General features: G+C 47.8%; 1 protein-coding gene across 25 annotated transcripts in view; it reads right to left on the bottom strand.

Annotated features, from left to right (window-relative positions):
- The window catches only part of NRXN2 (neurexin 2), a 2,524,532-nt gene that overhangs the window by 1,876,600 nt on the left and 633,792 nt on the right, over nucleotides 1-14,140 (bottom strand). For 22 of the 25 annotated variants that reach the window (XM_069645062.1, XM_069645065.1, XM_069645068.1 and 19 more), the window contains one exon: nucleotides 448-465. In XM_069645062.1, coding sequence (XP_069501163.1) covers nucleotides 448-465 — 18 coding nt within the window. The remainder of the gene's footprint in view (nucleotides 1-447; nucleotides 466-14,140) is intronic. The other 3 variants (XM_069645048.1, XM_069645049.1, XM_069645054.1) reach the window with 1 other exon arrangement.

The raw sequence follows: 14,140 nt of genomic DNA, 5'->3' as shown, positions 1-14,140 counted from the left end.
GGGTACTACCGTTTCTCTGAAAAGAACTGACCCCACCGCGCCCAAGCAGTGTTTTTGATCTACAGTAATATCTGTTTTTTTCAGTTCACATAAATCCAGACATATTTGGCAACGTGTGTGCTAATGGATCCCTGCCAGAGATCCCTTCTGCTGAAAGCTTCTTGGGAATCACCACACTTCTCCGACCACCCTTCCACAAGGAGCGTTCTCATTGACTCCTATGTCCAAGTTCCATCCACACAACTTGCTCTAGTTCCCTCCCAAAGGATACAAAGAGATAGCTCGAGCAAGAGTGAGCCCCGACATCTGAACAAGAAAGCAGGCGGCATTCACGCCCAAAAGATGCATGGAACTTCCCAACGAAGTCACTTAAAACACAGTGAGCGGCGCCACCAGCGCCTTCCTGGCCACAAATTACCAAAGACAAAAGGACTGTTGGACACTCACCTTCCATGTTGTGTTCTTCTGGTGAGGGCACAGGCCGGGATCGACAGGAAGGAGGAGAGGAGGAGAAGAAGAGATCTGTTAGTTGAAAGCAGACAAGGTGGCGCCAAACCAACATTGCTCACTTTCCAATGTGTCTAGCTTTTCACAATCTCAGTCCTCACTTTTCACAGAAAACAATTTTGACAAAACTTTATCTTCGATACACATTACTCAATGAGATGTCAACTGTGCATTTATGCATCTATGCCATATAAGCCTTCTTCAGCCTTTAAACCCTTGTGTGAAATCATAAGAAAGAACAAAATACATTATTTTGGAACAAAACAGCAATTTAAAAAATGTTTCATGCTAAGCATAGGGATTCCCAGGTAGCCCAACGAGGCCTATTACAAACATTATCCAATTCTGTGCAGTGTTGTTTCCCCCACCCAGTGTAATGGGTGTTCTATTTAGGGATTTATAAACCTCGGGTTGGTATGGATTTTATGTTTGGGTGTTAACCACCCCACACAGATTCCCTCTTTGGTCCATCTAGACTAGTTATTCAAGACACCCCAACCACACAAACAACAATAGGACATTTGAATAAAAGCAATGCAGCCATAATCAATCAAGCAGGCATACGCAGGGTGTTTATTTGAGGGCATGCATTCTTAGGTATTCAAAATGTCTCCCAATTCAATAGGATTCATGCAGAGTACCAGCACATTAAGTAATTAAGTCCACCTGTGAAAGGGCCACCATTAGCCTGTTCAGAAGGCCACACGTTGAAGCCTTTCTTAGGCTTTAGATCATGGGTCTCGGTACTGCAGTTCTCTATATGTTTTGGACTACAACTTCCATGATCACTCACCATTGACTATCCTGGCTAAGGATGTTAGGAGTTGTAGTACAAAACATCTGCAGAGCCAAACAGAGAAATAGATTCTTTCAGATCACCAACTTTACCCATCTCCTTTGAAGTCACGCAGGATTCAACCCTCTCTCCAATGATCTACAATTTTTACATGGAATCGCTTAGAAATGTCCTCTCTCCACACAACATCCACCAAAATGCAGATGATACACAGCTCTACCTCAAGATATCCGCCATTGAAGACATCCGCAGGCTCAAGACCTGCTTTCATTGATCCAGTCATGGATGTCTAGTGCTTACCTGAAGGGCAACCCCTCCAATACTGAATTCCTACTGACGACCAACAACACCGAAATCCCCGACATCCAGACCTGGCTCTCTGCAATGCACCTAAAGGGCTTCACACCCCAGCTGGCCACATGCACCAAGTTCCTTGGAATTGACCTCGACAGAAGCCTCTGCTTCAAACAGCACATAGCAAGGAAGACACAAATGACTTGGTACTAACTTTGTCTACTTCGTGGAAAAGCAAGCCCTTCGTCCCAGAAAATAAAGTCACATTTGCTGTCCAAGCCTAGTTCCTCTCCCACCTGGATGGTGGCATTGACTTCTTGGAAGGCCTTGCAGCGACTACCCTGGCTCCCCTGAGATGTGCCCTTCATGCTGCAGCACAACTCATCAAAGGAATCTGCAAATTCGACCACACCACCCCGATCCTCATCGAACTGCACCGACTTCCACTGCAAGTCTGTATCCGCTTCAAATTTTGCATCATCTACCAGATTGTCGCTCTGAAGTCCCAAAGCTACCTCACTGAGAAACCCAGCATCTCCAGAAGTCTCCGGTCCATCAGAAGTAAGGCCATGTGCAGACTTGAACTTCGCCAGCGAAGTAAGGAAAAAAACAGAAGACAGGCCTTCTCTGTCTACACCTCAAGACTCTGGAACATCAACAACATCACCATCAACATCCGGCTCACCCCCTCACTTCCACAGTTCAGGAAGGAGCTCAAGAACCTCCTCTTCAAGGAATGGCTACTCCCTAACACCTAGGTCAATACATCATCCTGTTCCCACCATGCCTCAGACTGGGTGAGCCTCACTTTTTCTGCCCCTGGTTACTTGGAGACTCATTACTGACAGCTGCCCTCCCTCTCCTGTTGATAGATCCCCACTCCCGTGTTTCTCTGCTCCCTAAACTTATTCTTCCCCCTATGATCGTAAAATGTTCTGTTACCCCGCGCTCAATAAATACCTTAATAATAATGATAATACTAATAGTAAAAAGGTTGAATACACCTGCTCTCGATTAACCCTGATTATGAAAACTCTCGCTGCTCTTAGTGTGTCTGTGCTCCTGCCCCTCTGATCACCTTCACCCCTCCACTTGCTCATGCAGTGCCCTTTCACACTTGTTTCACACATTTTCACACTTGCGTCTTTGTTGAGGCTTTTTCTGCAATGGAGTAGGCATGGTGCAAAAGGCTGAAACATCTCCCTTATGGGCTGCCAGGTGCAGAGAGACGCAATAATACCACCACTGAGACGCAGCCTGCCTTCTCCAGCTCGGGGGCCACGCGCTTAAGTGGGCAGCTCATCCATTTATGTGAATGACCCAAAATGATGGATAAAATTCCGTCCAGAACTGGGTAATGCTCCTGAGATGGTGGTGGAAGAGCATCTCCAACCCACTCCTCAACATCCAACATCGTCCACGGCCTTCAGCTCAGATCTCTGCATATATCGCCAAATCCACTTGCACCACCAATGCCCAGAACCTATGATCCAGAAATGGTAGGAAATGCTTCTAATTAAGGGCTGGAACTTGTGCTGTCATTTATAATTCTGTACTGTGACCTACAGAGCCCGGCCGCGCAAGAAAGTGCAGTGAGAAATGATGCAATCAATTTTTATATAGAACGGCATAACACCGAAAGAACTGGAGGCAAAGTAACATTATTGATTGAACTAATCCTGAAACCTGCCAAAGGAACCCTGTTCATACTTTGTGCCAGAAGTGCTACATCAACACCCCATCACAGACGTCAATGCGTCGCCCCAAAAGGGCTCATCGCCGACCCATTAGAACAGGCCATAGTCACCCACTTTACTAAGAAACCAAACACAGATCCCAAGCACACATCTAACCACTGCCTCATCTCCCACCTGCCACATCCAAGCAACCTTCTGGAATGTGCCATTGCAGCTCCTGGAGTGCCTGGAAGCCAGGGGCTCCAGGTAGCATGAGCTTCCTGGATCCTTCTGTGCAGATGACACAGCCAACCGCAAGATAATACACATCATCCCCCAGGATTCGATGGAGGTGTCGGGCACCTCCCTGAAATGGAAAATGTAATTTGTCTCCAGCCACAGCTGGGTGATGAGAATAGACCTGCTCTGCTCCACTTGGACAATGATCAAATGTAGGGTCCCCCAAGGGTCAGCTTTGTCTCTGCTCTTGGTTCACGTCTACACCATAGACAAAAGGAGCAAACACTTTTGCCCCCTGTGCAGATCCAAACAGACAACACCTTGAACCTCCTCTAGCTGGAAGAATGATTGTCAATGTATGCATCAAAGAGGGCTATCTATGACCGAACACTGCAATCCCCGAAGTGCTCACCATAGCAGACGATAGCTCAGCTGTACTCTTCGCATGGCCCAGTTCAAACAGCAAAACAATTTGGCATTTTGGTTGAGTTGGTTCCCTCCGCCCCCTCCAGTGACACTGAGGTCAAAAGCATACATCGCCAACTACAAGATTGGACCTAAGCAGGACCTTGGGATGGTTACAACTGCTATCTCTGTGGACATTAATACAGATATAAAACCTTTCCAATCAAACATTGAATTAAGCTGCATTTTTGACAACTTCTAAAGTATTAATAAGACTTGAGCGTAAAACGTAAGTACCTTTGGCAAAGCCTTTGGCCAAGGACGTCTCTGGAGACGTCCTTAGGTCTACTATGGTTCCCCAATGCAAGGTAACAATGGGTGTCCAATTCCTCTGACATCACTCATTAGTGCTAACAGAGAAGAGGCAAGCATTCCCATATGTGTGACAGTGGAGAAAGTCTATTCATATCATATCATAAGTCATTACTCTTTGAGCTCTACTAAGGGATCATTTCCAAACCCACAGGAGGTTATCTTCCGCACCTCCCCACCCCTCATATTGGCATTTATAGGCAAGCATATCACAAATGTAGGTACTCACTTCTGCAATCTATAGAGCCTGGACTGAATCCTGGCAGACACTGAGTACCATTGAAAGGGATTTTTAAAAAACCTACTATGATAGGATCTAGAAAAACGTGGAAGCCAACACTAAGACTCTGGTAGTAATGTTTATTGTTACTCCCAAGGGAAGAGCAGGCCCAGGTGAAGCATTGTGTTTATTAAGGTTTCATTTAAAGAGAACCTTGAGGGATTACCCTTCTCTGGCCACTCTCTATGTTGGGAAAGGCAATGGCAATCCAATGAAGGCTAGATTCCAGTGGCCCCTTTAGAGTGTGACGCCCCCTCCATCCAGTGTAGGCATGTACCTTTAAAATGTCAAGCTGTGGGGCTCTTACATGTAATTCCCTTAACATGTGGTAGCAGGACCTTGCAGAAGCTGTGGGTGATGGTGCATGCACGGCCAGCAATGGGCTTCCTTGCTTGGAGACTCTACACACGTGCCTGGAAGGCATGTCTTTTGATTGCCTCTTGTGATTGTCTAAGTCCCGGGTGGGTGCTGTTCTCAGAACACTGCCCGAAGCACTGAGAAAAATACATTTCCGAGTGGTGTGCTTGTTTAGGAAGCAGGTGCCTCCATGACAGTCATGCGTGTGGCTGACCATCCTGCACCCATCCTTGAAAAAGCAGCCGGTGGGGGTGGGTTGATCATTTAGATAGAGTGGCAGAGGAGAGGGCACCGACAACCCTGCACCAGCCACCCCCTCCCCCCATTATGCCACTCCAGTGCATCCCACTGAGTTCAGAAACAAGGCCCAGATGTCTAAACCCTGTTTGAAAGCTGGGCTTCAATTGTCCTTGATCCAAAAGAGACCTTGATTGTGGACATTGCTACTTACAAGGAGCTCTGTGCCAGTGTGTACCATGAAATCACATTTCCTGCTAGAAACCCCTTCCTGTTAATGGAGAGCTTGGCCATTGTCGCTCTGGCACTCTATGACAGAGCTTCACTCATTAGCAAAGGCCTGAACCTTGGGTCACTGTCCTGTGTTCATCTGCACTACAAAAATACAACCAGCCGCAGCTAGCCTCGAGATGCCCTCTTATGACGTGCCAGCACCCCACATCTTGAGAACACCCTGTAATACTCCCGCTACCCAGGATTGAGGACCATTGATTTGGACCCCCGGCCTCCAAGGATATAGTGCCATTGCCTTCAAACCTTTGCAGCAAAAACAAGAAACATTGCAGCACAAATCTGGGCGGCATTTATGCTTAATTATATAGTACTAGGTATATGATATGATATGATATGATAAGTCATTTATAACACGCCTGTAAACAAGTGTTTCTAGGCGCGACAAGACAAGGCAGGGAAGACAGAGGGAGGACAAGATAACTAATCTTAAAGGCCTTGTGTCATTCAGATTGTGCAAGTGCGAGAACGAGAAGCCAAGGACAAGTCTTGCAGTCCTGTTCTTGATTAGTCGCAGAGGGCAGATAGTAGAGGAAGGCAGATTGAGAAAGTGGCTGTTGCAGTAGTCCAGCCAAGAGAGAACCAGAGCTCTGGAGACAGTGAGCTTCTGGGGGAAAGTGAGAAAGGGAAGAGTCCCTTTGAGGAGGTGCAGCTGGTAGTGGGACTTGTTGGCGACGTCCGAGATGTGAGGAGAGAAAGAGAGAGTGGAGTCGAAGATGACACCAAGGTTTTTTGGCCCGCAGGAAGGCGAAGAAAGAGGGCCCAAGGAGGGCGGCCAGAGTGAGAGAGGGAAAGAAGGGGCCCCAATGAGAAGGATCTCAGTCTTACTGACATGAAGGCAGAGATCGTTGGAGGTGCACCAATCCTGAATCGCGGATAGACTTTCAGGAATGAGGGAGAGAGGAGAGGAGGCTGAGGGGAGACTGAAGGAAAGCTGAGTGTCATCCGTATAACATTAAAAGTTAGAGGAGAAGAAATAAATCACGTGGGCCAAAGGGGCCAAGTAGATGTTGAAAAACCAGGGTGCCAGGACAGAGCCCTGGGCAACGCCACAGGTAGAGAGAGAGGTGGTGGAGAGAAAGGGACCAAGTTGGACCTAGGAGGGGCGGTCCAAGAGGAAGGAGGTCAGCCATTCCAGGGCCTGATCCATGATGCCCAGGTTCTCACAGAGTCGATTGATCAGGATGGCATGGTTGACCGTGTTGAAAGCAGTGGAAAGATCAAGGAGGATGACGACAGAACGAATGCTGGAATCAAGGTTAGAAAGCAGATTTTTATGGGTGTTCAGGAGAGCAGTTTCTGTGCCTCTGGCAGCTCTGGAGCCAGACCGATGGTCATGGAGACAACCAACAGATTCAGTGTGGAGAGTAAGCTGGGAGATGGCCAGCTTTTCCAAGAGTTTGCCAAGGAAAGGGGTAATGGAGATTGGGCGATAGTTTGGCAGGCAGGTAGGATCAGCAGATGGCTTCTTGAGGAGGGGGTGCACAAGGGAGTGCTTAAAGGGAGAGGAGAAAGTTCCAGTGGCGAAAGAGTGATTACAGAAATTGGCCAAGGCTGGAGCGAGGGTGTCAATATGATCCTTGATGGTTTCCGCAGGAGCAGGCGAGCACCTGTTTGGACGACACTTTCATAGATCGGACTTGGTAGGTAGCAACTACAGCAACAGCATTCCATTTGTTGAGTGCTTATTGTGCCTCCTGATTGAAAATGAGCTCCTACACTGGACGGTTCTTCATATAAATGATGCGCGAGCCTTGGGTCCACTGTCACGGTGGCCATCAAGTAACATAAACTGGCATTGATGTCACCTTCATACCCATTTAACTGAGAGGCAAATTAGTAAACCAGTGGATTTGGCACCTTTTCTAGTGGCATAACCTGAAAATGTTGCATTTCGAGTTTTTTCTGGCAGAGACATGTTCATTATCAACCATCTCTCCCTCCCTGGCTTTTTATTTCTGGTGCGTAAATGCTTAGTGGAAGCACTCCTGTTCTGTTGTGCACACACTTCCACCTGGACTGTGAGTTCTGCAGCCCCTCTGCTGTCTTTGGAGCTGCCTATTGATTACTGTCAATGCAGCACCTGTGGCAGTCCTGTGCAATCATTTAGTGAGGCATAGGCTACCTGGAGCAGGTGGTCTGAATGGCTGCTCTGAGAACCCCCAGCATAGGAAAATGCTGGTCACGCCTACAGTCACATTCCTGCGCGCATGCGTCGCTCTCTTGGACACAACCACATCTGCCCTGTTTTCTTCAATTCCTAGCGTTGGCTGTGAGAGCCTGCAGCAGGCCCCTGCAGGGAGATCAAGGGTCCGAGCGGGATCCCGTGGTTTCAACGATAAAAAATTACTTTGACGTAATTTACTCCAAAGTGATTACTTTGAATTACTTTGCAATAAACATATATTCAGTTGTGGTTTATGTGGTTAAAAGGGGGTGAGGAGGGGTTTGGGATAGGGATAGTAGTGAAGGAAGTATGGGGGATCCCCCCAAATAAAAAGTAAATTACCTCGAAGTAATTTATTTCAACAAATTAGCATGGAATCCCCATAAGGGAAAATAAGTGCAAGTACTGTAATTCTGAGCCCTACCTCTGGCAGGCCGCTTAGGACCTTGTGCACCAACGGGTTGCCCGTCTCAGATAATTATTGCACCACTTAGATATTTTTCAGAAAAATGTTCAACCCATCCCGTATTGTATTCTCCGTTTCGCAACTTCTACTGTTTTAGTGATAACTAGTAAAACTAGTAAACATGTCTACTTTCTTTCTGTATCTCTTAAGCAGGGCCTGATTACCCAATGGGCACCCTAGGCATCCGCCCAGGGTCTGACAAAGATATGGGGGCCTTTCATGGACACAGTGATAACAAGGCTCAGCTTCCCGGACATGTCTGCTCTGCTGCTGCAGCTTGTGCAGAGTGGTTTTAAAATCCCCTGAAGGACATCCCCATTTGTTTGGGAGCTTTCCGAGCTCTCAGCCAAATTCTGACATCCTTGGAAATGTTCTTGGCTTTTTATGTACTCCGGCTGGCTCTAAGTCAGAGGATTACATAGACAATGAAAAGGCCTGCAGCACATTATTGATGGAGCCCAGTAACACACAATGACAGTATCATCTGGGCCGCTCACTTTGAAACGAAGCCCACTGTTTCACAGTGTTACTGGCATGTTCCTGATGTTTCAGGGATGCACATGTTGCCATTATTCTTTCATTGGTAACCTGCTTCCCTAGTGACAGCTGCAGTTCTCCTCCCTTAACGACAGTAAAAGAATGAAAACAGAAAATCATGTTTTAACGTGTTCTTTTAAAACGCAGTTCATCCACACCACATGCCAGAGCTGCCAATAGGGAACATTGACCCAGTTCCGCTTTTTTAAGCCATGCCACTCTGCATGCTGGAACGTCTAGGTCCATAGTTACAATGGTCAAAAGCATAATTCCAGGTCCTAGCATGCAAAGTGCTGTTGGCTACAACACCAGGGCTGGGTACATGTGTTCTCAGCGACAAGGGTCTGTTTTCAGCTCTGATTTAGGAAATCAAAGGGATTATGCAGAGGAAGTGCTATGCCTTTGTCTACAGCAGTGGTCTTCAATATTATTTGGCCTGCCCCCCCCCCCGAGCAAAATGTGGGCAGGCCGGACCCCCACCCCCAAAATGCCAAATAGATAGTCCAAATTGCTATGAATGATTGCGTGCTGTCGCTGCACCCTGCTCCCTGTATAGTCCCTGGGCTCCCCCACCTGCTCCCATCACAGACCTTGGGCTCCCTCATCCCACTCCTAGCCCAGTGCCAGGGCTCTACCCATCCTGCTCCCACCAAAGTTCCTGGGCTTTCCCCACCAGGCTCCCACCACTATCCCATTGCTCCTGCCACAGTCCCTGGGCCCCTCCCACCCTGCTCCCAGCACAGTCCCAGGGTCAGTAGTGGCTGGTGAATTTTTTAAGTGGATCGGCATAAATATTTCCCCCAGAAATGCCATAGCGACTGGGCCTAGCGGGGTGCCTGAATCAATTTAGAGGGGTTCTTCCCCCATAATTTATTTAAAATAATGCGTTAAAATGCTGCATTTTAGAGCACACATTTTTTTATAAATAGGTAAAAACCCAAACATTTTGCCCTGGGGGAGGAATGGTATTTTTTACTGGACATTAGTGACAGCTGCTGTATTTCTCTATGATCCATATATGTTCTAAAAACGAAGAATGCCACTAACACCTGCACACGGCTATCAATACACTAAAGTCCTTTCTGTGTACAGAAAGGAATGTAGTGTAATGATAGCAGTATAAAAGTAAATGGTACCATTAAACATAATATTCATTGCAAGCTGAAGACCAGATGTGTTCTTTGAGTCTAGAATCTAGACTCTGGTTCTTTTTCAGACTGTGGCTATGTCACCCCCTGCACAAGAGGCAGTGCCCCCCCACGCTCCCAGTGGGTCATGCCCCGCAGTTTGAATACTGCTGGTCCCCAGGATTATGTGGCGAGGGTTATGTTTGGAGAGCTTGCACACTGGAGAGTCAGTAGCCTAATTGAGTTGGGCGCAGAGGCCAAGCAGGTGGAAGGAAATCTCACTCACCTCACAAACCAAGGCCACTGCTACTTCACTTGCCCTTAATGTCTCAGGGGAGGAGGTGCAAGCAGGTCACACCGGTGCACGAGCATCGCTTGCAAGTTGTCATATGCAAGCGCAAATTGCGTATCCAGTGCCAGTTTTAGTTCATACATTCATTTATTTTGTCACTTGTTATAGCGCCTTTCACCATAATTAGGGTCCCAACGCGTTTTCGGTCGAACGCTCTTGGAGGGACTGGAGTCCAAAAATGTGGGAGGTGCTATTATGCGTGTGTGCATTTCAGCCATTAAAGTCAGGCGAGGTTGGCCAAGGCCCTGCTAGTCACCCATGTCTAAATAGAGTGTGTATGGGCGCAGCGGAGGTATACTATGGACTAAAGTGGGGGATTAGGTTTAAGGAGATAGAGAGGTATGTGGGAAGCTACAGTTCACATTTCTGTTGTTAAAAATAGCATTATTCTTATGGCCGTGGTGGTGTCTTTGCATTCTGATGCGTTCAGTTTGCTAACAAGCACAAGACCAATGATGGCCCTTATACCTCCTGGGGAAAGTATGTGAAAGTGGCACAATGTTTTCAACCTGTGTCATTTCTATTGGCATATAAAATATGCTGGCCATTTCTCCCAGTGTGATAGTGGCACAATACCTTAGGCATGTAGCGCAAACCTTTGTCTACTGTGCATCCAATGTTTCTTTTGGGCACACACTTTTCTGATGTGCACATACATGTGATGAACAGGCGTGCTCCCGTGTATAGTCTTGTGCCATCTGAAGCACTGTAACATGCTCCCTTTCAGAGAATACTGTTGATACTGCAGCATTGTGTCCAATTTCTTCTGCAAATTGTGCTGTGAAGTACAGCATCTGGCCCATTATTGCTTAAATGTGCTTGGGATGAGGATACCCTCCATCTCGCGGGGGCCCATGGACTTGATCCCCTTCGTGGCAAGTATTTGTGTATTTATGTGGCCTCCACCGACAACTGAGGGCCCCAACGTCTTGGGGCATTCAGGAGGCAGAGGTACTTCAACGAACTCTGCTCGGTCTGGGGGTATCAGGTAATAATATCCTTATATATAAAGTTGGGAAAAGGTTGTGGTGACATTAGATAGGTGACCACATATATAGGGACAGGAGGAGCAGAGGTTACAGGGGTGACCCCTGCTCCCCTAGAAAAAAGGGGTTAGGGGCTGCAGGGGTGTCCCCTGCATATTGCATTTGTCACTGCAAAAAACAGCAATTTTTCAGCAATTCTTTTGGATGCCGTTATTTTTGAGGGGACATAATTACATGGGACCAGTTTGGCACAGTGATTGGTGATTCCTGCTTCGCCTGCCACATATCGCTGAGTTAATGGTGCCACAAGTGTGAGCTTGGGGCACCTTGAGGAAACCCTTGGGCCTGCCCATGGTTGTGAGCAGCTCGGACGTTGTGGGGGCTCAGTTCTCGTCTTCTTTGGCAGTGACAGACTGGCCTCACCCAGGATCCCTTGCACTTGGATCCTTCCATCCGCGACCTTTTACACCGGTGACCAGAGCTAAACTACCCCCACAGGTCCGAACTCAAGGAAGCTTTTGCCTATGGTTGCAAGCAGCTCGGGAGTTGTGCGGGCTCAGTTGTCTTCCTCTTCAGCGATCATGGACTGGCCGCATATAGGGTCCCTCATGCGCCAACTGTTACCATTAGTGTCTCAGACCAACAAGAGTTACTCAGTGCTCAGCTTCTTTCACAGGACTCCAGCGCACAGCTGGTGAGAGCGAACCCTCGCCACCCCTGCCACAGGACCCACCACTGTGGCTTTGTGTGTCCTAACTGCCAGTAGACTCACAATATGACTACACATCCTCTGCAGGAGGCCATTTTAAGACCCCCATTGAATGATTGATTGATTGAATGATTAAATACATTTGTTATGTGCAAATAGAGTACCGATTAAACCCTCGCGTAGTGCTGAGCAACCAACCAAGACATTATTGACCAGCCTGAATAAACCCCAGTGTGTGCAGTTTTCTTAAATAGGAAGAGTTTGAATGCTCTCCTGAAAGCAACAGCAGAAGTATGTTGACCTCCACTGGATGATTATTAAAAAAAATTAGGCCCCTGACCACTAGTGCTCTTCTATCCTAAGGTGGCACAAAAGCATATAAAGGTCTGAGAAAATGTTATCGTATGAACTTCTCAGTCAATTATTCCGGGGTTTCAGCTGACAGACCATTAGGAACCAGACAGGCAGTCTTAAATGACCTCTAGTCTTGATGGAAACCAGTCAAGGGACCTTCTCAACTGAGTTATGTGGTCCCATTTGCGAGCACCCAACATTAGGCACAGAGCTGCATTTTGGGATACACGCAGATCATCACAGCCTAACTGGAGAGCCTGTAATCCAAAGACTAGTTTGAAAGATCACCTACCACATGGGATCTACCTATACTCAGAATACATTGTAGGATTCTCATTGGTCCGCAAAGCTGGACAAATACTGCACTAACTGTTGGCTGTATCTGTGAATCCCACCAATAGCCTTGGGGGTTTCACTTTCACCTCCCGGCAAACCGAGCAGGAGAGACTCGATCAGGAGCATATCAAAGACTTCTGGGACGCCTCCGAACAATGAGCCTGTATCAAGACTATTATATTTTAAATTATTGTAATGGAGTTGAGCTAGAGTGACCCAATTAGAAATATATTGAAGTCCTGAAGGCTTAATCAAAGAGAATTATAAAATGGACTGCTTGTCGAAACTAGATGGCCAGGAATAACTGTCAGGGGTCACTTTCTGTTGCAGAGATGGAAAGCCTTCTGATCGTGGAGGTTAGTGTGGTCTCCTGCCATTAGGCCTGGCCTTGCCGTCACGTTCTGTTGAATGTGAATCTGCGGTCTAGTTGTTCGACGGAGCTGGTGGAGCGCTACATCACAGTGCTCGTGAGTCCCATGCCGGCTCTTGGAAGCTTGTTGTTCACGTCCTCTTTGTCGTGGTTCCTGGCCCTTTAGCTCTTGCCCCTTGCGCTTGCGCATGATCCTGCTTCCATCATGTCATGCTCTGTTCCTCCTCCTCGTCCCTCCAAACCTGCTGCCCCACTACTCCTCCTCGTCCTGCTGAGCCTCCACTCTCCTCTTCGAAGCCTCGGTTGACCTTTAAAAGATTGCTGCTAGTCCCCTGCGGACCAAGCCTTGCGGCTCTCTATATCCCATACACCAATCCTGCTACCTTTGCCTTCTTCTAAGGACTTACAGCACCTCAGGGTTTCCCCACTTTGTTTTTCCCCTGCATTTGGGACGGATCTGATGTGATTACCTGTTTTAACCTTGTTTATTCACATTAACGGGTAACACAGTAGCTACTGACAGGGGTTGGTCTTACCTCTACACTTCTTGTCGGACACAGAGGAATGCAGTAAGGTCACCCTCGAAAATAACCGCTATTTTATTTCATTAGACATTTGTATGGCGCCTACACACAGGTGTTTCCAGGCACCACAAGACAAGATGGGGGTTAGGGGTGGAATGGCAATCAAAAAGTAAAACAACAAAAACGGTTATATTGGCATTGTGACAATCCTATCGTGCAAGTGCATTAAAAGGTGGTAAGTGGAAGGAGAGGGTGAGCGAGAAGTGCAGGAGTGGGGTGCCCCCAAGGGTGGGGTGCCAGACAAGTGCCAGGGGAGAGGAGGGAAGGGGAGGAAGAGTGCACTGGACAGGGAGGACCAGTTGGGCTAGTCTGGAAAGGGAGCCCAAGGGCAAGTGCTGAGAAGGGATGCTGGGGATGCTGGCAGGGGGTGGTGTGGCTCCTGTATGACTCTGGAGGGACCAGGCCCAGTCGCAGTGGAAGATGGAGAGTTAGAGAGGGAGGGGCAGAGGGAAGGAAGAGGAGAAAGGGAAAGTCTTGAGAAGTTTCCAGAACTTAAGAAGATCAGTTTCAAGTCTGAGGGCGAGGGAGGTCGTTTCAGAGGGAGGAGACAGCCGAGGAAAGGGATCTACCTCCCACTCTCTGCTTGGAGAATCGTTTGACGGGCAGAGAGTTGTGGCCATAAGACCGAAGGACTCTGGCCCGGAGGAATTTAGGGAGGGAAAGATGGAGGTAAAAAAGTCCTAGGCCCCAGACAGCC

This window comes from Ambystoma mexicanum, chromosome 2p (assembly GCF_040938575.1).
Source record: "Ambystoma mexicanum isolate Mex_15411 chromosome 2p, UKY_AmexF1_1, whole genome shotgun sequence".
NCBI classification, from domain to species: Eukaryota; Metazoa; Chordata; class Amphibia; order Caudata; family Ambystomatidae; genus Ambystoma; species Ambystoma mexicanum.
The sequence above is the reverse complement of the archived record's forward strand: the minus strand, read 5'-3'. Positions and strand labels throughout refer to the sequence as shown.